Below are 27791 nucleotides of genomic sequence, written 5' to 3'. Positions count from 1 at the left end.
GTTGCAAATCCGAAAGCAGCTTCCCTGGACTTGGGCTGAGGAATTGCTCACTAGGAAAGAATTGCTATATATTGAAGGATCAGCGTAACTGATAATGGTGGATTTGCACTTGGGTCCTGGTTTGCGCCAGCGCAGCTCCATCCGCCAGCAGGCTAGTTTTGGCGCGAGCGAGCCTCTACTGCAGGATCACTTTTGGCCGGTCAGAGGAGGGGGACTAATGGGAATTTTTTTCTTGCTTTTCTTTTGTGCAAATATCCCGTTCCCCCTGTACCTACTGCCCCTCGACTCTCCCAAGGCCTGCTACCTGAAAGCCATCGAGACCCAGCCTAACTTTGCAGTGGCGTGGAGTAACCTCGGCTGCGTGTTCAACGCGCAAGGGGAAATCTGGCTGGCGATTCATCATTTTGAGAAGGTAACTGTCCCGGGGGTTCTGGGCTCTGTAGACATGGGAAGGCCTGGAAAAATAATAATAATAATAATGATGATAATCCACTATAAGCCCCATTACTTGGGCTAGTAGTGTTCTCTCTCTCTTTGAAATATATATATATATATATATATATATATATATATATATATATTTCATTCATAACAATCCAATCTAAGCCACTTTAATTGGGCAAGTAGCATTCTCTTTTTAAATCATTTTTTATTAATTTTTTCATCAATAATCCAATCTAAGCCTCATTTGCTACGGAGACTAATGGCGGTGAGCTCTGTGTCGTCTGCTTAAGGGATGACATGGTCCAGGCAATTAGAGCATTAGGGGTGACCGCCAGGGCTTGGCGCACCCCCGAAAAAACCCCCATGGTGGAGTGGGGGTCGTAGGGGTCCAGCAGAGCGCAATAATTCGTCCCCCCCGAATCCCCCAGCTGTTGTTTTGCGCACGGGGGAAAAGGAGGAGGCTTGAGTCCACTCACGGCTCCAACGCACGCTTCTACTGAAGCCACATACCATCACAGAAGCAGCGGATTTTCCAATTAGAGGTAAAAGCCAAATAAAGCTTTAAAAAAGAAGAATTAGGATTAAATTGACTGATTTGGTAAAACGGAAGTCAAAAAGAAAGTCAGCTTCCGATTTCTGCGGACAGGCTCTGCAAGGGTCTTTTTTGTGAATGGGAGACAGAGAGGCATTTACAGCCATGGAGATTTTGTAAGAGTTTGACTTGGACTTTTGAGACTGTTTCCTTCTTTTGGATATACTTTAGAAACAGTTGTGTCAAGTTACCCGGGGGGGGGGGTGAGGATACAAATTAACAGCTGGAGAGAACTTGACAGATTGATACCTTTGGCAGAGTAGGAAGCAAAAAGATGGGGGGGGGAAGGCTGTGGAAATACGAGCTTTAATCCCAGCCCTGGAACTTGGAGGCATTAAATTGGGGCTAAGCAGGAGAACTCTCTACCTTATTGAGGGAGAAATTCCTAAAGGAGGAAGGAGAACCTGGAATAGCTTTGGAATTAACATCAGTGCCTTTAGAAGACCAGGGGATTTAAGAAATACTACCTGTCAAAAAAGACTTGAACACTCCAGCATATATGGGACTTATATATAAAGCCAAAAAGTTGAAAAAAATTGGATTACAAAATACTAAAGAACAGTTTACATGGACGTGGAATTGGACATGGACTTTTAGCTTGAAAGTATAGCCTGGATTTATAAAAAGTTGGACTATTATTTCCCACCATCTTCTGGAAAATGAAAGGACAGGACTGAAGATAAGTATATTATTTTATATTAATTTTATATGTCGGCTGGATTGGGACTGGTCTCGTTTGTTTGATTGAGTTGATTTGACTTGGAACTTTTTTCTTTCTGTTTTTTAAGGGCTTGGGTATAAGAACTGCTACTTTCTGTATTTTATACAGTGAGATATTATTTTATATCCTTCCTTTGTCTGTTCTTGGGCTATTTTATGTTTTTTTGTCTGTTTTTGGTTTACTGTCATGAGGGATTGCTAGGAGAGGGAAGGTTGCTTAAAGGGAAATAAAAATTTCATGGTTCAGTCTGGGAGTGGGAAAGTATTTACACTTCTGGGCTGAGCCAGGAAGCGCAGGTGTGGCCTTGAAGAGTTCAAAACAAGAGTGCCGAACTGTGGGAAAGACTGCTGGCCTAGATATGGTGGGTAAGCAACAGGCAGGAGCGGTTACTAGGAAATCTGCTATGGACAAAAGACGAGCAAGTGTGCAGGAAGAGACATTAGAAAAGTAGGGAAAGCAGAACATACTGATTTCCTTACACAACAGTTTATGGAATTCAAGAAAGAGATGGTTCAGTCAATGAAAAGTTTTACTCAACAAGTGCATATGGATATGGAGAAATCTAATAAATTGTTGACAGAACAAGTGCATAGGAATATGGAGAACTCCCAACAAGTTACTGACAGAACAATTTGGAAAATTAGGTGAAAAGGTCAATAATTTAGAAACCAAAGTGGATAAATTGGAAAAAACTACTGAGGAGTTAGGGCGCTTGAAGGAGGAACAAAAAGCAGTCATGGGGACAGTGGGCGGACTACAAGAGAAGCAAAATGAGTCGGAAGATCAAATCCTCCTTTTACAGCTAAGAGAGAGAGACAGGACAGTAAGAATAAGAGGCCTACCAGAATCAGAGACAGAACAGAATTTAGATCCATATGTTACACAGACTATTGCAGAATGGAGAGCTGTTTCAGAGTAAAGACGAGAGAAAGTAGACTGAGAAAGCGGCCAGGAGATGTCCTATTAACACTAGTTTTAAAAAAAATAATGAAGGATGCAATCCTTCAAAAAAGTTTTGAGGACAGTCTGCTGGTTACTGAACAGAAAGTTGACATTTTTCGGGAAATTCCACTGAAATTGAGACTTAGGAGGCATAAGTACTGGTTTTTAGCAACAGCATTGAAGAGGGTGGACATCAGGTATAAATGGGAATATCCAGAAGGGATTTCATTCACATTTATGAAAAAAAGATACAGGTTGACAACAGAATACCAGGCCAAATAATTTTTTGAAAAACATAGGAGAGACTTAGACCCTGGACATGACACGAGAACAGACCCAATAGCAGAACAAAGAGCTGCTTTGGAGCGGCTGTCGTTGGAATGAGCAACAGGTGGAAAAACAGATATTGTAACTGACTCTGATAATGGCCAATCTTAAAATATTGAGCTGGAATGTGAACGGTTTGAACTGCAAAGCTAAACGTAACAGGATTCAACTGTAATTTTGAAACAAAAGCTAGATATAATTTGTCTTCAAGAAACACACATTGCAAGAAAGCATAAAAGAGTTTTAATTAATAAAATATTAGGATTGGACTTTATCTTTTTTTTTTTTTTTTATAATATATTTATTGAAGTTTTCAAATAAAGCATATATTAGATAAGCACAACTTATCATTGTCCATTTAACATCTCTCAATTGTTACATGGGACTCCCCCACACCTCCCGCATACACTTACATCATTATTAAATTAATTTCAAACAAATTATCATTTAACTCATCTTAATTAATAATCTTAATTTGGTTTGACATATAATTCAGCCTTAAATCTAATTTAATGGTAGACAATTGTCTGCACTGGCATCCAATTCAACACTCAGCCAAATTACAATATTTTTGTAAATAAATCTTAAATTTCCTCCAGTCTTCTTCCATCCTTTCTTCTCCCTGGTCTCGAATTCTGCCGGTCATCTCGGCTAATTGCATATAGTCCATCAGTTGCATCTGCCATTCTTCCACAGTGGGTAGCTCCTGAGTTTTCCAATTCTTGGCAATTAATATTCTTGCTGCTGTTGTTGCGTACAAAAAGAATGTTCTGTCCTTTTTTAACACACTCTGGCCGACAATACCCAGGAGAAAGGCCTCTGGTTTCTTAGTAAAGGTGTATTTAAACACCTTTTTTAATTCATTATATATCTTCTCCCAAAAGGCCTTCACTCTAGGGCAGGTCCACCAGAGGTGAAAAAATGTTCCTTCATTTTCCTTACATTTCCAACATTTGCTATCAGACGAATGGTATATTTTAGCCAGTTTAACAGGGGTCATGTACCATCTATACATCATTTTCATCACATTTTCCTTCAACGCATTACATGCAGTGAAGTTCAGCCCAGAGGTCCACAACCTTTCCCAATCTTCAAACATAATATTATACCCAATATCCTGCGCCCATTTTATCATTGTTGATTTTACCATTTCGTCATGTGTGTTCCATTTCAGCAGCAAGTTATACATTCTTGAAAGTACCTTAGTCTTAGGTTCTAACAGTTCAGTTTCTAACTTTGACTTTTCCACTTGGAATCCTAACTTTTTGTCATTTTTAAACACTTCTTTAATCTGAGCATAGTGTAACCAGTCTCGCACTTTGTCTCTCATCTTTTCTAAACTCTGCAATTTCCAGTTGTCACCATCCTTTTCTATTATCTCCCAATATTTTGGCCAGTTGGCCTCCATATTGGCTCTTTTCCGAGCCTTAGCCTCCAGGGGTGACAGCCACCTCGGAGTTTTATTCTCCAGTAAGTCTTTATATTTTGTCCAGACATTAAAAACTGATTTTCTGACAATATGGTTCTTGAAGGCCTTATTTATCTTAGCTTTATCATACCATAAATATGCATGCCATCCAAACGCATTATTAAAACCTTCCAAATCCAAGACATCCGTATCTTCAAGAAGTAACCAATCTTTTAACCAGCAGAAAGCTGCAGCTTCATAATACAACTTTAAATCTGGCAGGGCAAAGCCCCCTCTTTCTTTCGCATCTGTTAATATTTTAAATTTGATTCTGGGCTTTTTGCCCTGCCAGACAAATTTAGAAATATCTTTCTGCCACTTCCGGAAACACTCTGTCTTGTCTACAATCTGCAGTGTCTGAAACAAAAATAACATTTTTGGCAATACATTCATCTTGATGGCAGCTATTCGGCCTAACAAAGAAAGTTTTAGTCTTGACCAACTATCCAAGTCTCTCTTAATCTCTGACCAACATTTTTCATAATTATCTTTAAATAAACTCAGATTTTTTGCTGTTATGTTTACCCCTAGGTATTTAACTTTTTTAACCACATTTAGTTCTGTCTCTTTCTGAAGCTGTTCCAACTCAATATCTGTCACGTTTTTCCCCAAAACTTTAGTTTTTTGCTTATTTAACTTAAATCCTGCCACTCGACCGAAGTTTTGAATCAGTTGTAGTACTCTTTTCAAACTAGACTCCGGCTCCTGTAATGTCAAAACTAGGTCATCTGCAAAAGCTTTAAGTTTATATTGTTTCGCTCCGACCTGAATCCCTTCCACCAACCGGTCCCCCCTAATCATATTCAGGAGCACTTCCAGAACCGAAATAAACAGTAATGGGGAAATCGGGCAGCCTTGTCGTGTACCTTTTTCAATTTTAAACTCTTCTGTAACCACATTGTTAACTATCAGTTTAGCCTTTTGTTCTGAATATATTGCCTCAATCCCGTTCTCAAACCCCCGACCCACTCCCATTTCTTTTAAATTCCCCTTCATAAATTTCCAAGATATGTTGTCAAAGGCTTTCTCCGCGTCTATAAAAATTAAAACTGCTTTAGTGTTTATGTTTGTTTGTAAAAGTTCCAATATGTCTATGATGTTCCTTGTGTTAGTAAACATATGTCTGCCCGGGAGAAAGCCTGCCTGGTCTTTATGGATTATCTCACTTAAAACTTTCTTAAATCTTCGTGCCAAAACATCTGCAAATATTTTGTAATCCACATTTAAAAGGGAGATGGGACGGTAATTCTTGAGTTGTGTCTTTTCAGTTTCTGACTTTGGAATCAATGTGATAAATGCTTCTTTCCACGATTCAGGCGCCTTCTTCCCCTCCATTATTTCATTACTGACCTCCAACAAAGGTTGTATCAAATAATCCTTCAATGTCTTATAGTAGTTAGAGGTCAGTCCATCTGGCCCTGGTGATTTGCCCTGTTTCAGACTCAGGATGGCCTGTTCAATCTCTTGTCGTGTTATTTTGCCATTTAAAATTGTTCTATTTTCTTCTGACAGCTTTGCTAATCCATTTCTCTCCAAAAATTGTGTAATCTCTATTTCATCTTGTGGCCCTTGAGTATATAACTTTTTAAAATACCTCTGGAAGCACTTTCTAATCTCTCCCGGGTTCTGAATGTTCCTTCCTTCAACCTCTAAGTTTGTTACTGTATTTAATCTTTGTCTCCTTTTCAACTGCCAAGCTAGCAGTTTCCCACATTTATTTGCCGATTCAAAAGTTTTTTGTTTCATTGTTTTAATCTTCCATTCTATTTCCTGATTTATCAGCTTGGAATATTGCGCCTGATAAAGTTTAATTTCTCTCAGAATCGGTTGGGACTTCGGGTTAGATCTTAACTTCTTCTCCAACTCTTTGATACTTTCCAGAATTTTATCTTTCTTTTCATTTTGCAGTCTTTTCTTTAAGGAATTCTGTTGAATCAAGAACCCTCTCATCACAGCTTTACTTGCATCCCAGATAGTTCTTTTTTCCACCGTAGTGTTCAAATTAATCTCAAAATAATCCTTTAAGGTTTTTTGGGCCTTCTTTACAATTCTTTGGTCTCTAAACAGGCCATCATTCATCTTCCATCTAAAGGAGCCGATTGGGATCAATGTCATATCCATTCTCAAGGCGTTATGGTCGGAGCATGTTTTGGGGCAGATTTCCACCTTCCTCACCTTAGGTGCCAGACTTCTAGTTATCCATATTTGGTCGATTCGTGTCCAAGTCAGTTGAGCTTCAGAAAAGAATGTTCCTTCTCTTCCCAGGGGGTTTCTAACTCTCCAGATGTCAACCCAGTCCATATTGTCAGTCATTTCAAAAAAGGTCTTAGGTAGTCTTCCCTCTTTAGTAATGTTCTGGTTCTGTGACTTATCCATATTTGTTGATACGACCCCGTTCATGTCCCCCATCATGATGACGTTGTTGTAATCCAGATAATCCAGCATGGTCTCGTGCAACTTCTTATAAAAATCCGATTTTCCTTCATTTGGAGCATAAATTCCTAATATCAAAATTTTTTCTCCTTGATACTGTACTTCTATTGCGAGGATTCTTCCACTTTCATCTTTAAAGAGAAATTTTGGTGAAAGGCTCTCTTTTGCATAGATCACTACACCTCTCTTTTTAACTGTATCCGATGATATAAATTCTTGACCAAGCCTTTTATTTATTAACACCTTTCTATGGAGCCTAATCACATGTGTTTCTTGTAAGCATATAATGTCCAATTGTTCCTTTTTTAAAATATGAAAAATTTTAGACCTTTTTTCGGGACTGTTACAGCCATTTATGTTCCAGCTCAAAAGCTGCAGAGACATCCTGGATAGGTCTGGTTATTCTTTCTGGGGTGGTACCTTGTTCTCCGGTCCTTGAGGATCCGAGGGGGCGGGCTCCTCTGGAAGTTCTGGCGCTGGCAATCCAAGTCCTTTGTGGAGGTCTTCTCCGTGTGCTCCCAAAAACTTGTCTCTATCTTCCACTGTTTTGATTTTGATCTTTCTCCCTCTGTAGGTAAAGGATAATCCTTGTGGAAACTCCCACCTGAAGATAATTGCGTTGCTTCTCAACAGTCTTGCCAATTCCGTGTAGTTAGATCTAAGGTCCAGCAACTGCTTAGGAATGTCCTTGTAGATTTCAATTCTCTTGCCCAAAATGTCTAGTGACTTTTCGTAGTGCAGGCCCAAAATCTTGTCCCTTTCCTCCTTTGATCTCAGTGTTATCAAACAATCTCTGGGCTTCTCTGTCCTTCTGACTCTGCCAAGCCTGAAAGCAGATACAATTTTAAAGTCTTTTTCCTCTAACTTCCAAAACTTGGCAAATTCCTTAGTTAGAAATTCAATAAAATTATCTTCTTCCACCTCTGGTATTGACCGTATCCTCAAGTTGGTCTCCCTGTTTCGCAGTTCTGTCATCAAAAAGTAAATCTGATGTTCTCCAACTTGTTTGCTGAGTGGTCTTACTTCTTTCTCAAGTTCTTCCAATCTTTGACTAGTATCTTCAGCCAGTTTACGATTTTCACCTACAGCCTCCTTTAATTCTCCAATAGACTGGGCATTCTGTGCAACTTGTCCAGTCAGCTTATTCAAGCTTTCTGTGTTCTGTTCAATTTTAGCTGTATGCAAATCAGCCTTCTTGTCCAGAGCCTCCAGTTTCTCCAAAATTTTCTCCAAGACAGAGCTACTTGTCCCTGAAGCCATATCTCCCAGGTGCAGCTCCTCTGTCTCACCCTCCCCTGCCTGTATTAGGGAGGCCGCCTCTATGTCTGGAGGCAAAGTGGAAGGCAAGGCCGGCACAGAAGATCTACGCTGTGAGGCTGCAGATAAAGTTAGAGTTGTTTGTTTAGTCCTTCCTCTTCTCCTTGCGCCACTCATTCCAAAGTTATCTGTAATCCAAGGTCAATCCAAGTTGTTCCCATGAGAAAGCAGAGTCCCAGATACAATAGTCAAACAGAGGCCGGGAAAGGGAAAGTAAAACAAAGTCACTGCTGTAAGTCCAAAATCCTCTAGAGGGAGCTTAATACGTCTTCAGGGAAAAGATCAAATCCAAGTTAAACTTATAAATTTAAATCCATGTCCATCGCCTCCACAATGTATTATTTTTAGCAGAGTAAAACTTAAAGCGAAACAGTGTTTCTTACAGTGCCTTGACTGCAACAGTTTCAAAGTATCCAGTTCCAACTCAGAATGTTTCAAAACCTGAATTCAATGTATCCAAAGTTGCAAACTGGTGCTCATCCAGGCAGCTCCAGCACCAGAGATTCTTATTTATTTTATAATCCACTGGTGCCACAGAAGAAGGATATCAATGCACCCCGAATATAACCAGCAAAAGTCAATAGCTCAAAGTCTTTCACTCAAAAAACTGCTTTAACAGGGTGCCAGCATTTAGTTAACGCATAACTTTTTGTCTCCACTCCTCCTGCTCTTTGCTTAAAGTTCAGTATAGCGGGAGATGGGCTTCCTGCTTATCCTCACTCCGTTTTCAGCCAGATTTCAACTTTTTTAAAAAAGTTTTAAAAGTTTCATAAAGTTCTCAAAAAGTTTCAGAAAGTTGACAAAAGTTTCAGAAAGTTTTCAATGTCCAAATTTACTCACGGGTTGTAGTTTCCAAAGTTCAGAAAAGTTGCAGGAAGAAAGGACAGCGCTGACCGGCAACAGCAACGCGGCTTCACTTCGCTGTTTGCGCAACGACCCACAGCGCCGCTACCCCCTCCGCGATCCGGAGCCCCTTACGGGGTCCCTTCAACGTTTTGGGGGCTGCTTCTGGCGCCCGCCGGGTCCCGAGACCACAGGCTTCTGCCACCTGTGGTTTTAGGATTGGACTTTATCTTGGCGGATAAAGCAAAAAAGAGAGGAGTAATTTTTTACATTATTCCTGCATTAGAACCCAAATTGATTCAGAAGGATGAGAAAGGTAAGATTTTAATAGTACAAATAAAAATTCAGGGAGAGAAGGTGATCTTGGTGGGAATTTATGCCCCCAATGAGAAAAAAGCAGGTTTTTTTTAAACAAAAAATGGAAACTTGAATTTGCAGACCAAAAGATGATTTTAATGGGAGATTTATAGGTGAAACTCGGAAAATTAGGAACTCATGGAAAAGTTCATTTATTTCAGTAATTCAACTTAAAAGGTGAAACTAATATATGAGATAGACTCATGGCATGCAAGGTGAGATATGTCAAGCCTTTATTTGTTATAATTGTTATAATTGTAATGAAAACCCCAAATTAACAATCTCAGAAAATTAGAATATTAAATGAAATCAGCAAAACAAGGACTGCAAATAGAGCTATATTGGACCTCTGAGAAGTAGACGCATGCACATGTACTCAGTACTTGGTTTGGGCCCCTTTTGCATCAATTACTGCCTCAATGCGGCGTGGCATGGATGCTATCAGCCTGTGGCACTGCTGAGGTGTTATGGAAGACCAGGATGCTTCAATAGCAGCCTTCAGCTCTTCTGCATTGCTCGGTCTCATGTCTCTCATCTTTCTCTTGGCAATGCTCCATAGATTCTCTATGGGGTTCAGGTCAGGCGAGTTTGCTGGCCAATCAAGCACAGTAATCCCATGGACATTGAACCAGGTTTTGGTACTTTTGGCAGTGTGGGCAGGTGCCAAAGTCCTGCTGGAAAATGAAGTCAGCATCCCCATAAAGCTCGTCTGCGGAAGGAAACATGAAGTGCTCCAAAATCTCCTGGTAGACGGCTGCGTTGACCCTGGACTTAATGAAGCACAGTGGACCAACACCAGCCGATGACATGGCTCCCCAAATCTCTTTTCTGATGAGAGCAGCTTTTGCATCTCATTTGGAAACCAAGGACCCAGAGTCTGGAGGAAGAATGGGGAGGCACACAATGCCAGATGCTTGAAGTCCAGTGTGAAGTTTCCAGTCTGTTGATTATTAGATGATCAAAAATTTATGGAAAAAGTTAAAAACTGAGTGATTTTTTTGAAATAAACATTCAGAGACAGACAAAATTGCAGATGATCTGGGACACAAGGCGGTAATGAGGGGACTGTTTATACAACAAAACTCATTTTTAAAAAATTGAAAGAAAAAAGGAAGAAAGAGGTTTTGGATGAAATTGTGGATAAGGAGAAACAATTGTCAAAGAAAGCAAATAAAGAGTCAGTTAAACAGGCAATTAGAACATTACAAACTCAATACACTATGATAGTTAATGAGGAAATTAGCTGGAAAATAAAAAGAATGAAACAAAAATATTTTGAGCATGCCAATAAATCAGGAAAACTGCTAGCGTGGCAGTTGAAGAAAAGTGAACAAAGAAACTCCATAAACAAAATTAACATAAATGGAAAGATCACAGATAAGATGAAGGAAATAAGAGCAGCATTTGTAAAATATTTCTCAGAATTGTAAAGGAAAGGGAAGGATTTCTTTTTTTTTTAATTGAGGAATATATTAAAAGTAGTAATCTGCCAAAAATAAAAGAGGAACAAATGGTGATCTTAAATACTCAAATAACAGTTCAAGAAGTGTTAGAGGCAATAAAGTGGACAAAAAATGGCAAATCTCCAGGTCCAGATGGATTAACAGCAAAGTATTATAAAAAAATAAGTGAACAATTGGTAAACCCATTGAAAGATGTCATGAATGAGATTTTAAATACAGGTGAAATTCCAGAAACACGGAAAGAAGCCTACATTACAGTAATTCCAAAACAAGATTCAGATTTGCTGCAAATTAAAAATTACAGGCCTATCTCATTGTTAAATAATGATTATAAATTATTTGCAAACGTTTTAGCTAATAGAATGAAAAAAATATTAAATGAGTACATACATCAAGATCAGGCAGGATTCCATCCAGGTAGACAAATGAAAGAGAATATAAGAGAGGTTCTGAATGTAATAGAATACCTGGAGGTCAAAAATGAAAAGAAAGCAGCAATGATGTTTATAGATGCCGAAAAAGCCTTTAACAACGTCTCTTGGAATTTCATGACAAATTACTTGAAGAAATTAATTGTGGAATTAAATTTTTAAAGGGAATACAAGCAATATATTCAGAACAAAAAGCTAAATTAATTGTAAATCAGGTGATAGCGGATGATTGTAAGATACATAAAGGAACTAGACAAGGATGTCCACTATCACCACTCTTGTTCATTCTGGTCCTGGAAGTACAGTGGTACCTCGGGTTAAGAACTTAATTCGTTCTGGAGGTCCGTTCTTAACCTGAAACTGTTCTTAACCTGAAGCACCACTTTAGCTAATGGGGCTCCTGCTGCCGCCGCGCCGCCACCATGCGATTTCTGTTCTCATCCTGAAGCAAAGTTCTTAACCCAAGGTACTATTTCTGGGTTAGCGGCGTCTGTAACCTGAAGTGTATGTAACCTGAAGCGTATGTAACCCGAGGTACCACTGTACTTGCTAGAAGTATAAGAGCAGACAAAGAGATCACTGGGAAAAATGAGTTTAAATTGAAAGCATATGCTGATGATTTAGTGATTACAGTGGAAGACCCAAAAAATTCTCTCCCTAGAATCATAGAAAAAATTCAAAAATTTGGGGAAGTGGCAGGATTTAAATTAAATAGAAATAAAACTAAGTTATTAGTAAAAAAATTGAAGGAAGAAGAGGAAAAAGAGTTGGAGCAAAGCATTGAGATAGAAGTCCATAAAAAGTAAAATATTTAGGGATTTGGTTAACTGCAAAAAATATAAACATTTATAAAGATAATTATGAAAAAATTGGCTTGAGATAAAAAGAAATTTAGAAATATGGAGCAGAATGAACCTCTCCCTACTCGGAAAAATAGCAGCAGTAAAAATGAATGTTTTGCCAAAAATGCTCTTTGTTTTTCAGACGTTCCCAGTAATGGTAAAAGATGATTGCCTCAAAAGATGGCAGAAGGAAATTTCCAAGTTTATCTGGGGGTGCAAAAGGCCAAGGATTAAACATAAGATACTTACAGATACAAAAGAAAGAGGTGGCTTTGCCCTCCCAGACCTGAAATTGTATTATGAGGCTGCATGTTTGGTATGAATTAGGGACTGGTTTTGTTGCTCAAACCACTTGGCAAGAAAGGGAAGTGGCTTACATATAGTGATTTATTAAACGATCAAAAAGGAAAATGGAAATTAAAAGAGTACAGGGAGATAAAAGATCATTTTCAGAGCTGGTTACATTACAGGCAATTACATGATATATACAAAGAAGATAACAAGAAAGGATTTAGTTATACCACTTCTAGATTTCAAAAGGAAGTTATAGAAGGAAAAATAAAGTTGCTGAAGGGTGCATATAGTATTCTGTTAGAATGGGAAACAAAAGATTAGGAGGTAAAATCAGTCATGATCAAATGGGCACAAGATATAGGACATAATATACAATTTGAGGATTGGGAAAAACTGGAAAACAGATTTAAAATTTACAGACTGTTCTCTCTTGAAAGAAAACTATATGAAAATGATGTACAGATGGTATACAACATCAGTACAGATAGCAAAAATGTACAAAACCGGGTCAACCATATGTTGGAAAGGCAAAGAAAAAGAAGGGACCTTTTATCATATGTGGTGGGAATGTAGAGAAATTAAATTTTTTTGGGAAATGATATATAATGAATTGAAGAAAATGTTCAAAATGACATTTTTAAAAAAAAACCAGAAGCATTTTTGTTAGGGATTGTAGGACAAGACCTGCCAAGGAAAACAAAGAATTTATTTATATATGCTACAACAGTGGCAAGAGTCTTGATAGCACAAAGATGGAAGAATCAGGAAACCCCGGCAAAGGAACAGTGGCAAGAGAAATTTACTGACATACAAAATGCGAGATGAGGACAACTGTGACTTCAAAGAAGACTGGGAACTTTTTACAAATTACTAAAAAAAACAAAACACCAAAATGAATTGGACTTCCTGGCAGGTTTTGAATAAACATACACAAATTTATTGATTGTTAACATAGTAAATAGATAATATAAGGATTTATACAATTTTACAGTATGCAGATAATAATACATGTTGAGAAATCAGAGAGAGGAGCTGAGGGAAGTCTCGGGGGGAGGGAGGTGGGGGGAGAGTGAATATGATATGTTTTGATACTGTGTTATGTTGAAATTGTTAATAATTTTTTTTTAAAAAAGCCCCATTAATTGGGCAAGTAGCATTCTCTTTTTAAATATTTTAAAATTCTTTTTTTCATTAATAATCCAATATAAGCCACATTAATTGGGCAAGTAGCATTCTTTCATCTTCTTATTTTAAATTTTTTTTTATTAATTTTTTCATTCATAACAATCCAATCTAAGCCCCATTGGGTTAGTAGCATTCTCTCTGCCGTCGTTGCATACATAAAAAAGTCTTTTCTCTTGGAAACTCTTTGCCTATTATACCTAGTAAGAAGGCTTCTGGCTTTTTGACAAATGTATTTTTAAACAATTTCTTTAACTCGTCATATATCATTTCCCAGAAAGCCTTGACCAATGTACATGTCCACAATATAAGGAATAATAATAATAATAATAATAATAATAATAATAATAATAATAATAATTTATTATGTATACCCTGTCCATCTGGCTGGGTTTCGCCAGCCACTCTGGGCGGCTTCCAACAAAAGATGAAAAAGATATTAAAACATCAGTCATTCAAAACTTGCCTAAACCGGGAAAATTGAAGAAGAAGAAAACAGCCCCCCCCCCCGTTCCCCCCCGGGAAATTTGAAAAAAACAAACCACATGTGCGTGGAATATTCAATCTATGTCAAACTGTTTTTTTCCAATTTTTCCCCCAGAAAAAAAACGGCTTTGGAAAAATAGGGGAGGAAACTGGGTTTCCCCCCCAATTTTTCCGGGTTTTTTCCCTAGGCCTTCCCATCTCTAGTTTTGTGGTGTATCTATGTCAAAAACACTTCCGAGTTTGTGACTGTCATCGTACTGCTTACCAAGTCACATAATAACAGCTGCATATTAGTATATCACTGTTTCGTTTAGTGGTGCATTTGAAAACACAAGATGTTACAGGGCTGATTGTAATAAAACGGTCAAAATTGGATGCATTTCTTTATATATATATATATATATATATATATATATATATATATATATATATTTCACAAGAAACCAAATCATTACATTAAAGTGTTTGTTTTTTTTAATTGTCTATACAATTAATGTTAATCCCACATTATGGGATTATTTTACTTCCCTACCCTTCCTCCCCTGATTCCTTTGAATTATCTTCATTCATGCATGTCAATTTAATCTTCATGTCTAATTACCTCCAAATTTAATCATTGCCTATAACATTACAGCTGGTTTTTAAAAAAATCCTGCTAATGTATTAACTTGTGTACACTGCTTTTGTCAATATGCAATAAACATTTCCCATTCTTTTTTGTATTAAAATTGGAGGCATTTCTTCTACTGCAATGGGCCTCCAGCGTCCTGTTGGTACCATTAGTGATTTCTCATACAGTTGATATTCCCTGCATAGATAGATTAGATAGATGATAGGTAGGTAGGTAGATTAGGTAGATAGATTAGATAGGGTAGGTAGGTAGATTAGATAGGTAGGTACATGGATAGATTAGGCAGATAGGTAGATAGATTAGATTAGATAGGTAGATTGGATAGATAGGGTAGGTAGGTAGGTAGATTCAGGCATGGCCAAACTCAGCCCTCCAGATGTTTTGGGACTACAATTCCCATCATCCCTGACCACTAGGGATCAGGGATGTTAGCTAGGGATGATGGGAGTTGTAGTCTCCAAACAGCTGGAGGGCCAAGTTTGGCCATGCCTGGATTAGATGGTAGGTAGGTAGATAAGGTAGATAAGGTAGGTAGGTAGGGTAGGTAGAGTAGATAGGTAGATAAATTAGGTAGCTAGTTAGGTAAATAGGAAGGTAGGTAGATAGGTCAGTAGGTTTAATGGTAGGTAGATTAGATTAGGTAGGTAGGTAGGTAGGTAGATATATAGATTAGGTAGGTAGGTAGCTTAGGTAAATTAATGTAGGTAGGTAGGATTGACCCACTTATTTAAAAGTAACCATGCTGTTACATTAGTAACAAAAATCAATTGTCTTAAATATTCTCAGGCGGTGACCCTGGATCCCAACTTCCTGGATGCTTACATTAATCTGGGGAACGTCTTGAAGGAGGCGCGCATATTTGACAGGTAAGCAAATAGGCGTATCGATTATATTCTCTCTTTTTTTATATAAATGGTTTTTATTGGTTTTACGTATAATCACATTACGTATTATATTCTCAGTTTAGTGGTTGCACCCATACCCAAACTAACTCCCATTGCCAGTGGGGATATGTGTTCAATCCCTTGTTGCCTTAGAGGGTGGATTTGATTTAAATCAAATTGATTTAACTCACAATTTAAATCCCTAATCCGTAAGACTTGTTTTAAATCCTCTTTTTACAGAAAGGTTCAACCTTGCTGGCATCCTCTTAATATGGACAAGCAGAGGAAGGTTTCCTTTTTGGTTCTACTCTTAGAAATACATAGATAATGATGAAATGATGGTGAGGTTTATAAGTGAACAGTTTCTGTTTGGACAACTTTTTCTGCTGCACGTGATTGGAAGTCCTTTCCTTCATAACAATTTGAACAATTTGAACAATTTAACATCTTTCTTGGGCAATTCTAAACCTGTTATTCCAAGGAGAAAGGCCTCTGGCTTCTTAATAAATGTATATTTCAACATTTTTTTCAGTTCGTTATAAATCTTCTCCAAGAAGTCTTTCACCTTGGGACAAGTCCACCACATATGGAAAAAAGTACCTTCTTTTTCTTTACATTTCCAACAAAGGTTATCACTTTTGTGATAAATCTTCGTTAGTTTTACAGGGGTCAAGTACCATCTATACATCATCTTCATAATGTTTTCCTTTAACATCATACATGCAGTGAACTTGACCCCTTTCCTCCATAGCTTCTCCCAATCCTCCATCATTATGTTATGTCCCACATCCCTTGCCCAATCAGTCATAACCGATTTAACTTGTTCATCCTTTGTGTGCCACTCCAACAACAAACTGTACATTTTAGACATATTCTTATCATTAGTATCTAACAACTCCGTTTCCAATTTGGTTTTTTCTGTTGCAAAACCATTTCTCTTATCCATCTTATATAATTCGTTAATTTGATAATATTGTAACCAATTCACTTTATCTTTCATTTGTTCAAATGGTTTTAATTTAAAACCTTCCTGATTCTCTAACAACAAATCTGAATACCTCAACCATTTGTTTTCCATATTTAACGTTTTTTGGCCCTGTGCTTCCATTGGTGAAATCCATTTTGGTGTTTTTCTTACTAAGAGATCTTTGTATCTAGTCCATACATTGTATAATGCCTTTCTAATTACATGATTCTTAAAACCACTGTGGGCCTTTACCTTGTCATACCATAGATATGCATGCCATCCAAAACAATTATCCAATCCCTCCAAGTCTAGCGCATCATCATTTTCTAATTGAATCCAATCCTTGATCCAGCAGAATGCGGCAGCTTCAAAGTGTATCTTCAAATCTGGTAGGGAAAAGCCCCCTCTCTCTTTTATATCTGTAAGTAATTTATATTTAATTCTAGGTTTTTTCCCCTGCCAGATAAATTTAGACAATGCCTTCTGCCATTCTTTAAAACATTTAACATTATCAATGATTGGTAAAACTTGAAATAAAAACAGCATCTTCGGCAATACATTCATCTTTTAGGTTTGACCATATCTCAAGATCTCTCTTGATTTCATTCCATAATTTTTCATAGTTTTTATAAAGATTCAAATTCTTTACCGATAAGTTCACACCCAAATATTTAACTCTTTTCACAGAAACAAGGCCTGTCCTTTCAAAAAGGTTTTTTCTTTCCTCATTATCTAAGTTTTTTTCTAAAACTTTGGTTTTGCTCTTGTTTAATTTAAATCCTGCTACCTGCCCAAACTCTTGAATCAGCTCCAGTGCTTTTACTGCACTGGTTTCTGGATCTTGTAAAGTTAAAACCAAGTCATCAGCAAGGGCTTTTAATTTATATTGCTTGGATCCCACTACAATGCCTTTAACCTCCTCCTCTTTCCTCAACATGTTTAGCAAAACCTCCAGAACAGAAATAAATAGCAGAGGGGAAAGCGGGCACCCTTGCCTGGTTCCTTTCTCAATTCTGATTTCCTCTGAGACCACATTATTAACTATGATTTTTGCTTTTTGTTCAAAATAGATTGCATTGATACCATTTAAAAATTCCTGGCCAACCTCAATTCTTTCTAGGTTTTTCATCATAAATAACCAAGAAACATTATCAAAGGCCTTTTCAGCATCAATAAACATTAACATTGCTTTACAATTTCTTTTCGCTTCCAACCTTTCTATTATATCAATTATATTTCTAATGTTACCTTTCATATGTCTCCCAGGCAGAAATCCTGCCTGGTCCTTATGTATATAATTTGATAGAACCTTTTTTTAATCTATTGGCCAAAATGTTTGCGAAGATTTTATAATCCACATTAAGTAATGAGATTGGTGTATAATTTTTTACATCAGATCTATCTTGATCTATTTTTGGAATCAGAGTGATAAATGCATCTTTCCAGGTTTCGGGAGCTTTGTCCCCTCTTAAAATCTTATTACACACATCTGCCAACGGTTGAATTAGCCAATCTTTCAATATTTTATAATATTTTGCAGAAAGACCATCCGGTCCCGGGGCTTTGCCTAACTGCATCTTATTTATTGCCATCTCAACCTCCTGTCTTGTAATCATGCCATTTAGTAGGAACCTTTTATCCTCGGGAATTTTCTGCATTTCATTCGCCGCAAGAAATTGCTCAATTTTATCCTTATCTTCTTTACCTTTTTTATACAGCTGTTTAAAGTATTTCTGAAAACATTTCCTTATATCTGCAGGGTTTTCCATAGATTTTCCATCAGATACAATGTTTGTAATAGTACTTTGCTTCTGTCTCTTTTTTAATTGCCAAGCCAACAATTTCCCACATTTATTTGCAGATTCAAAGTTTCTCTGTTTCATCATTTTAATTTTCCATTCTATTTCCTGGTTAATAATTTGAGAAAATTGAATCTGCAATGCTTTAATTTCTTTTGGAATCTGTTGACTTTTTGGCATTAATCTTAAACTCTTTGTCTTTTTTTTTAGACAGAATTTTATCTTTTTTCTCATTCTGTATCTTTTTCCTTATCAAGTTCTGTTGTATGAGGAAACCTCTCATTACTGCCTTACTTGCATCCCAAATGACTCTTGTTTCAACCTCTGTGTTCATATTTAGTTCAAAATAATCTTTTAGAGTCTTTTGGGCCTTACTAATCATCTGTTCATTCCTCAACAACTCATCATTCATCCTCCATCTAAAGGAACCCTGCAGGTATAATTTCATCTCCAAAACCACTGCATTATGATCTGAGCAAGTCTTAGGGCAAATTTATGTTTTAGTAACCTTAGGAACCAAATCTCTGGATATCCATAAATAGTCGGTTCTCGAGAGAGATTGATTTGAATTTGAGAAAAAAGTGAAATCTCTCTCCATTGGATTTTGTAGCCTCCATATGTCCGACAAATCGTATTTATCAGTCATATCAAAGAAAATCTTTGGTAGTCTGCCGGAACTTGGATTTTTCTGACCCTGTGTTTTATCCATTAATGTTGATGCTACTCCATTCAGGTCTCCCATTAAAATCAATTTGTAATCCATATAATCCATGAGTTTTAAGTCCAGATTCTTAAAAAATTCCACTTTGCCATCATTTGGTGCATAAATTCCCAGCAAAATAAATTTATCGCCTTGTGCCGTAATTTCGACTGCAATGTACCTCCCTTCCTCATCTTTAAACAACAGTTTGGGGTTCCATTTTTCTTTAACATGAAAAAACCACACCTCTTTTTTTCACTTTGTCGGATGAAATAAATTCCTGCCCAAGTTTCTTATTTTGGAGAATTTTCCTATGAAGTCTTGTAACATGTGTTTCTTGTAGACAAATTATGTCCAAATTCTGTCTTGCCAGTACGTGATAAGCTTGATTCCTCTTAAATCGCGAATTTAGACCATTCACATTCCAGGAGTAGATTTTCAAAGACATCCTGATTTGTTAGGGGCCCACTGCCCCTGCCCCTAATGAAGGAGAACTTTCCAGTCCAAGCTCTTTTGCGTTTTTCTCAACGTTATTCTTTGTTTCCTTCATTGAAATTTAAAAGATAATCCTTCTGGGAACTCCCACCTGAAGAAAATGTTCTTTCTTCTTAGGGCACTGGCCAAATCCGTATAATTATTTCTCAGGGCCAAAAAGTATGTCGGAATGTCTTTAAACAGAATTATTCCCTTCTCATCTATCTTTAAACTTTTTTTGTAATGGTGGCCTAAAATAATATCTCTCTGCTCTCTGGTTTTAAAAATCACCATACAGTCATGTGTGATTTTAGTATCTTTTTTAGGTCCAAATCTGTAGGCTTTATCAATCCAGGAATTTAATTCTTCTTTTGAGAGGCCCCAATACGCTGCAAATTCTTCAATTAACCAATCCTTCAAATTATCCCGCTCTTTCTGGGGTATGCCCCTCAATCTCAGATTACATTCCCTCTGTTTTAGCTGGAGAGACGCAATTGAAATTTGAGATTGTCGCTGAATTGCCTCTAAATCAGCAATTCTCACAGTTTCCAAATGCGCCAGTCTTGACTCATGTGCTGATACAGCTGAATTAACTTGCGTCAAATCTTGTCTTAATTGAGCAAAGTCACTTTTTAATTCCTGTATAGACTTTTGATTTCCTCTTACTTCTGTTTTAATTTCCTGAAGCAATTGCAACACAGACTCCTCAAAAGCTGGTGACTTAGAGTCCCTTATTGGTTTAGTTTTTGCTTTCTTTGTCCTCTCTCCTTTCTCTTCCCCATCCATAACTTGCAATTCTTTTGTTCAAGGTCAGTCTCAAACAAAGGGGAGATAAGGAGACAGACAGTTTCTCTTCTCAAGCCTCTTCACCAGTCTTAATATAAAAGTCAACAGTCTCTCTAACTTGTAATCCTTTCTTAATTCCCCAGAAGTTAATAACACAGTCCCAATTTACAACTTATATTTGGGGGTAGGGGTACTGTTTAAAAGAGAAAGGGAAAAGAAAAACCTTTGAGTTCGGGCAGCTGCAGTTACTTTTTTCCCCCCAAGTAGGAAAACGAAAGTTGAAAGTGTCCTTTTGTCAGTGTTTGTAAAAAGAAGGAAAGGGTTCTGACCTCCCTTTCTCTCCTCAGCCTGGTCCTCGCACCCTTGTCAGCACAAAAGAGTCCATGAGAATATCCTTGCAGAGTTTTATTCTTAAAAGTCCTTGTGCAAAACACGACTGAATAACTATACACACCAGCACTAACCAACCAACCAACCCAAACACCAGCCCCAGCAACAAACTAACATTTCTATATATATATATACAACCTGCTGCAAGCCGCTGAGTCATGCTGACCCAGCTTTATTCACATTAAAGAAACAGCGGCCATTTTAGCCGTGACACCCCTTCTGTTTCTTAAATGCGAAAAACCCCAACAGAAACAATACATACATACATTATATACATAAACCCAGTTTTGTCATCAATTCATTATGGCATGTTGCTGGCAAAGGCTTGGTAAACAAATCAGCAATATTATCTTGCGATTGACAATACTCCAGTTTGATCACCCCATTCTGTACACAATCTCTCACATTCGCATGACGGATAGCAATATGTTTTGATGCAGATTTCATTATTTCTGAGCCTGCTAATGCAATGCACGATTGGCTATCTTCATACACTTGGATAGGCAAGTCAACTTTACAATCTAGATCTTTTAGTATCTGTATAAACCACATGATTTCATTGCATGCTAGCGAGAGGCTCCCATATTCTGCCTCACAGGGTGAGGTCGCAACAAATCCTCGTTTCTTTGACCTCCATCCAATTATGGAATTGGCAAACATCATAACCATTCCACTTGTAGATTTTCTGGTAGCTACACAGCTTCCCCAGTCCGCATCAACAAATACTTCTAGTTTTTCATCTTGTGTACTAGATATTTTTAAACATACATTTAATGTCCCCTTTAGATACCTGATAAGCCTTTTCAAAGCACACCAATCGACAGTACTGGGTTTAGATACACGTTGGCTCAGAACATTTGTAGCACATGCAATGTCTGGCCTTGACCACTGGCTTAAATACAACAGTGATCCTATTTTTGAGTGATACAACTCAGGCTGATCAAATTCATCATCACACACTGTCTTTGGAAAATCTGGTGTCATGGGAGTCTGAACTGGCTTGCAGTTTTCCATGCCAAACTGCTCTATCAAATTAAGAATTTTCTCTTTCTGGCTCAATAGGAAGCTTCCATCAGCTTCCTGCCTTACTTCTACTCCCAAGTAATTGCTTACAGGCCCTAAGGCTTTAAGCTTAAACCTCTTTTCCAGTTGGCTTGTGAGCTTCTGGATCTCATCTGTGGAACTCCCTGCTACAAGCAAATCATCAACAAAGATTAAGAACATTAGATATTTGTTGCCTGTCCCCTTGGTGTACAGGCATGGATCAGCCACACTCCTTTTAAAACCAAGTTTTACAAGGGCTTCATTTAAACACTGATTCCAACACCTTCCACTTTGTTTGAGACCATAAACAGCCTTTTACAAACGCCAGACTGCACCATTCCCCTCTTCAAACCCAGGGGGTTGTCTCATTAACACTTCATGGTCTAAATTTGCATGCAGATATGCAGCATCAACATCAAAATGGTGCACTGCTAGTTGTCTTACAGCAGCAATGGAAAGCATTAAACGAAAAGTTTCACTCTTTACAGTGGGAGAAAACACTTCATCATAACTCTCCCCTTTAATCTGAGTGAACCCTCTGGCTACTAATTCCCCAGATGCAAGGGTTTTCCTTTTATAAACCCACTTGCATGACACCACTCTGCCACTAGGTGGCGGCATTATGACCTCAAACACTTTGTTACGTTTAAAAAGAGTCCATTTCTTCTTTCATAGCTTGTTCCCACAAAGCACGTTCCCCAAGGGGTAAGTCTAAGACTTCATTATAACTTTGTGGTTCCACACAACTCACATTGCATACTCTCACTCCTCCTAGGGTCAAACGCTGATGAGGTACACCCTTGTTTGAACGCTGGGAGCGTCTAGGCACAACTACTACTTCTTACCCCCTTATCTCTGGCTCTTCTTCCTCTTCCTCTAGAGAAGTATTATCTATTGCCACATCTTTTGGGGAAATCTGTGCCTCCTCCTCATCCTGCTCCTGTGTTGCCAATGGCTGAGAAGAAGCCTCTTCTCTTACTTTCAGGGGCAGTAGGCAATCTGGGTTGGCATGGATCGAAGTCCATCTGTCCTGGTCAGCAAAGTCTGCACTTCGTGACAGAACCACGCGTCCTGGGCGTAAATTGAAACGCCACCCTTTGCCATAGGACTGATATCCCACAAACCGCAGTTTCTGCGCTCTAGCGCCCCCTTTCTGGCGCTGAGCTTTGGGGATATTTACATGTGCCCAAGCACCCCAGTTATGGAGCATTGTCCACTCTGGTTCTTTCCCAAACAACACACGATAAGGAATATCTTTTATAGAGCTAGACCAGGTTCTATTAATCAAAAAGTTCGCTGTCAGGAGAGCCTCGCCCCACAGCCTATGGTTGTGACCCAATCCTGCATCCACTAGCAGGCAGTCCTTTACTGACTGTATCACAGCCCCACGTCTTTCACACAGACCATTTTCAGCAGGGCTATAAGAGTTAGTCAAGCGATGAATGATCCCCTTATGTCGCAACCATGCCCCAAATTGTTTGTTCAGAAATTCTCCACCCCTATCTGTTTGCAACTGCGCAACAGGGCGAGCGAAGAGCTTTTCAGCTTGGGCAACCCATTCTCTGAATGTGGGGAAACACTCAGATTTCTGCTTTAACAAAAACAACCAACTGAAACGTGATTTATCATCTGTTACCAGAAAAGCATATCTGGCGCCCCCTTCAGTCTTTTGTGGAAAAGGGCCTATCACGTCACAATGGACAAGTTCTAAAACCTCTTTAGATACTCTGTCACTATTAGAAGCCACAGGCGTCCTCTTAGATTTGGCCATTTTACATACATTGCAAGCTAGGAAACAGTTACAGCTATTTACTTTTAGATTCTTGCACACCTTTTGCATTTCTGAAAGCACACGGAAATTGGCGTGACCCAGTTTTCTGTGCAGTTCATGTACACACCCCTTATGAACTGGCAAATTATCCTGAACCACCTGAGCTGCTTTAGCAGGCTTGTCCTGCATTACATATAACCCATTTTCCAACTTTGCATAGCCACATACCTGAGTTCCATTCTTTATCAGGCAACCATCCTGCGTGAAGTTAACACTATACCCTGCATTAATCAAACAGCTTACAGACAGCAAACAATAGTCCAAACTGCTGACAAACAGAGTCTCTGGTAGAGTAGTGTTCAAGCACTGCAGGAAACATGTTCCCTGGCCATCAATCTTGCTTCTATGACCATCAGCAAGATAGATTGAGTCTTTTCCATCAGCTGGCTTCCCCAGGGTCTTAAAGTCCTCCCGACGGTTGCAGATAATCCTGCTGCTGCCAGAGTCCAGCAACCATGTTCCTCGAGGTATCTTCCTCTCTTCTCGAGAAAATGCAGAAACAAACTGAGCAGAATGCGTGTTCTTCTTCCCTGAAGAGAACCCCTTCTGCTTACGTTTCTGCGTCGATTGCTGTCTCTGCTCCACGTCGTCTCCTGGAAGTCTTGTCCTGCACTGACGTTGGAGATGCCCGGGTTGGTTGCATCTATAGCACCTCCTCACCGCCATGGCCAAGTCCAAACCTTGGCGTTGCTCCATTGGCAGATTCTGCTGCTGGCCCCCTCGGCTGTAACTCCTCCGCTCTTGGAGTTCAGCCTGTCTATCTGACCTTCTTTCTGCTTCTTCGGTCAATCTTCCAACCACATACTCAAGGGTCAGATCTCGGGGACGCATACTCTCCATGCTGTTAATCATGGGCAACCAGCTTTCAGGCAAACTTGAAAGGATAATGTAGGTTTGGTCAGTCTCATCGTAACGCTTACCTCTCTGCTGTAGTTGAAGAAACAGAGATTTCAGCGTTTGAAGATGAGTTGCCAAACTCTCACCTTCTTTCATAACAGTCCTGAACAGCCTTCTGGTCATAGAAATTATAGTTCCAGCAGTTTCTCTGACATGCATTGCCCTTAGTAAATTCCAGCACTCAAACGCTGTGCTGGCATTTGCTACATGCAATAACTGAGAGTTGCTCAAACACAGCATAATTTGGGCACGAGCCCTTTCATCCAGCCGTTTTTTCTCAGCAGAGTCCCGTCTCAAAACCTCAGTTTCAACACAGTCCCATAGTCCATCTCTCCTTAACAACTGCTGCATTTTAATTGACCAACTCAGCCAGTTGCTTCCTGAGAGAAGTTCAAAAGGGATGCCTCCCCCAATATTTACAACTTGGGAAGACTGGAAATCTGCCATCTCTGCTGGTGCTTGCTGAGCCCCTTCTGTAGGGCCTCCAGCAATCTCTCCTGACTCTCTCTTTAGAGTCCGACTGGACAGTCCTGGCTGGCACTCACCGGCTTCTAGCTGCTGCCTCTGTTGACCCTCAGGTCCCGCCTGGCTCTGCAACTGGTGTAGCCACTCTGTGAGTCGCCTACTGTGGTCCTCTAGTAGTTCAGACTGTTCCAGTAGCCGACGCTGAGTGCTTTCCTGATCCTCAGATCCTAGCCGCTCCAACGTCGCTGCAGACAGTTACAGCTTGCCACCAACTGCTCCAACGCACAGCCACTGGCTCCATACACCACCAGGACTCACCAGTTCCCTGCTGAGATGCTGTCAGTCGTTTTGCACTCTGCACATGCTGAGAAACACTGGGCCCATAACCTGTCAGTGTTTGTAAAAAGCAAAAAAAAAGAAGGAAAGGGTTCTGACCTCCCTTTGTCTCCTCAGCCTGGTCCTCGCACCCTTGTCAGCACAAAAGAGTCCACGAGAATATCCTTGCAGAGTTTTATTCTTAAAAGTCTTTGTGCAAAACATGACTGAATAACTATACACACCAGCACTAACCAACCCAAACACCAGCATCAGCAACAAACTAACATTTCTCACTATATATATACAACCTGCTGCAAGCCGCTGAGTCATGCTGACCCAGCTTTATTCGCATTAAAGAAACAGCGGCCATTTTAGCCGTGACACCTTTTCTTTACAACGTCATAATGAAGTCTAGTCTTCCCGACCAGGTAGTCCGCTTCCACAAAGAAAATACCTCGTAAATCCAAACTGTCTGCAAGGATTAAAAGAGTCTGAAAAGTATATCCCCCTTCCCCCTGCTAGTAGGAGGGATACAGAGATTAACTTGAAAGTCTTTAGAAAGTCGTAAATTTTAGATCGCGGCTTCAGCTGATGTAGCTGTTTTGTCTCTTAATCAGAGGAAGGGACTGACCTTTTTTTTAAGCCCCTGTCCTTTCCAAATAAATATCCAAATTTTTAATTTATTACTCACTCTTTTCCAATCAAAGTTGCTTGGAGAAATTGGCCGCTCACGATCGCCGGACTCGGAGCTTCATGCGATGAAGGAAGCGAGTCTATTCCCAAGTGGCTCCGTCTCCAACCCCACCCGCTCTCAGAGCCCTTATCAAGAGCTTACCGGGGGGTGAGGGAGTCGTTCCAGGCACCCGCAGGAACACCAAGTCCTTGGAATGTTCAATCCAAGGTTTTTAAGAGGTACCGCGTCGCTCTAGCGGGTTCCCCAACCTTCAAAGCACCGGTGCTCTTTCAAGTGAAAGAGCTCACCCTTCCAGCAGAACGGGCAGCCAACACGGAACTGATGGTGAGGTTTAATAAGTGAACAGTTTCTGTTTGGACAACTTTTCTGCTGCACTTGATTGGAAGTCCTTTCCTTCATAACAATTTGAACAATTTATTTAACTAATAAAGGAAGGTTTCCTTATCGGAATAATCAAATCCCTTTTTTACAGAATGGTTCAGCCTTGCTGGCATCCTCTTAATATGGACAAGCAGAGGAAGGTTTCCTTTTTGGAGTAACGAGTTTTCAGAAATGCATAGACTATTACAAATGTACAGTGGTGCCCCGCAAGACGAATGCCTCGCTAAACGAAAAACCCGCAAGACGAAAGGGTTTTCCGATTTTTTAGCGGCTTCGCAAGACGAATTTCCCTATGGGCTTGCTTTGCAAGACGAAAGCCCATAGGGAAATCTCCGGGGACAGCGGGGAAGCGCAGCGCGCCTTCTCCTCTGTTCCCGGACCTGTCCTGAAGGCTTGCGGTGGGAGGTCCGGGAACAGAGGAGAAGGCGCGCAGCGCTTCTCCTCTGTTCCCGGGGCTTGCGGTGGGAGGAGGGTTTTTCCTCCCCACCGCCAACATTCAGAACAGCCTTCTGAATGTTGGCGGTGGGGAGGAAAGCCCTCCTCCCACCGCAAGCTTTCAGGACAGGTCCGGGAACAGAGGAGAAGGAGCGCAGCGCTTCTCCTCTGTTCCCGGACCTGTCCTGAAGACTTGCGGTGGGAGGAAGGTTTTCCTCCCCACCGCCAACATTCAGAAGGCTGTTCTGAAGGCTGGCGGTGGGAAGAAAAGCCCTTCTCCCGCCGCCAGCCTTCAGAAGAGTTCCCCCAGGGCTGCCTAGGCTGCGGATAGCAGCCTGCTGCCCCGTGCGAGGGGCGCTCTGCTTCAGAGTGCCCCTCGCGTGGGGCAGCAGGCTGCTATCCGCAGCTTGGAGAGCCCTGGGGGAAGTCCTGCAGGGCTCCCCAAGCTGCGAATGTCTGCCCCGCGCGAGGGGTGCTCTTAAGCAGAGCGCCCCTCGCGCGGGGCAGCTCTTAAGCAGAGCGCCCCTCGCGCGGGGCAGCAGGCTGCTATCCGCAGCTTGGAGAGCCCTGCGGGGAACTCCTGCAGGGCTCCCCAAGCTGCGAATGTCTGCCCCGCGCGAGGGGCGCTCTTAAGCAGAGCGCCCCTCACGCGGGGCAGCAGGCTGCTATCCGCAGCTTGGAGAGCCCTGCGGGGAAGTCCTGCAGGGCTCCCCAAGCTGCGAATGTCTGCCCCGCGCGAGGGGCGCTCTGCTTAAGAGCGCCCCTCGTGTGGGGCAGCAGGCTGCTATCCGCAGCCTAGGCAGCCCTGGGGGAACTCTTCTGAATGCTGGTGGCGGGAGAAGGGCTTTTCTTCCCACCGCCAGCCTTCAGAAGGCTGTTCTGAAGGCTGGCGGTGGGGAGAAAAGTCCTTCTCCCCCCGCCAGCCTTCAGAAGAGGTCCGGGGACAGACTGTC

General features: G+C 40.2%; 2 protein-coding genes across 3 annotated transcripts in view; one reads left to right on the top strand and one right to left on the bottom strand.

Moving 5' to 3' along the window:
- The window catches only part of LOC310753712 (uncharacterized protein), a gene marked incomplete at its 3' end in the record, with an annotated part of 332047 nt that overhangs the window by 157109 nt on the left and 147147 nt on the right, over positions 1-27791 (bottom strand). The gene's annotated exons all lie outside the window — the stretch shown is intronic.
- LOC310753823 (UDP-N-acetylglucosamine--peptide N-acetylglucosaminyltransferase 110 kDa subunit-like) overlaps positions 1-27791 on the top strand; it is a 122119-nt gene that overhangs the window by 43061 nt on the left and 51267 nt on the right. For both annotated transcript variants that reach the window (XM_083595163.1, XM_083595162.1), the window contains exons 5-6: positions 296-412; positions 15560-15639. In XM_083595163.1, the coding sequence (XP_083451289.1) occupies positions 296-412; positions 15560-15639 (197 nt within the window). The remainder of the gene's footprint in view (positions 1-295; positions 413-15559; positions 15640-27791) is intronic.

This window comes from Podarcis filfolensis (assembly GCF_964270895.1).
Source record: "Podarcis filfolensis genome assembly, chromosome: W".
Lineage (NCBI taxonomy): Eukaryota > Metazoa > Chordata > Lepidosauria > Squamata > Lacertidae > Podarcis > Podarcis filfolensis.
Note: the sequence above shows the minus strand (reverse complement) of the source record. Positions and strands in the feature narration are given on the sequence as shown.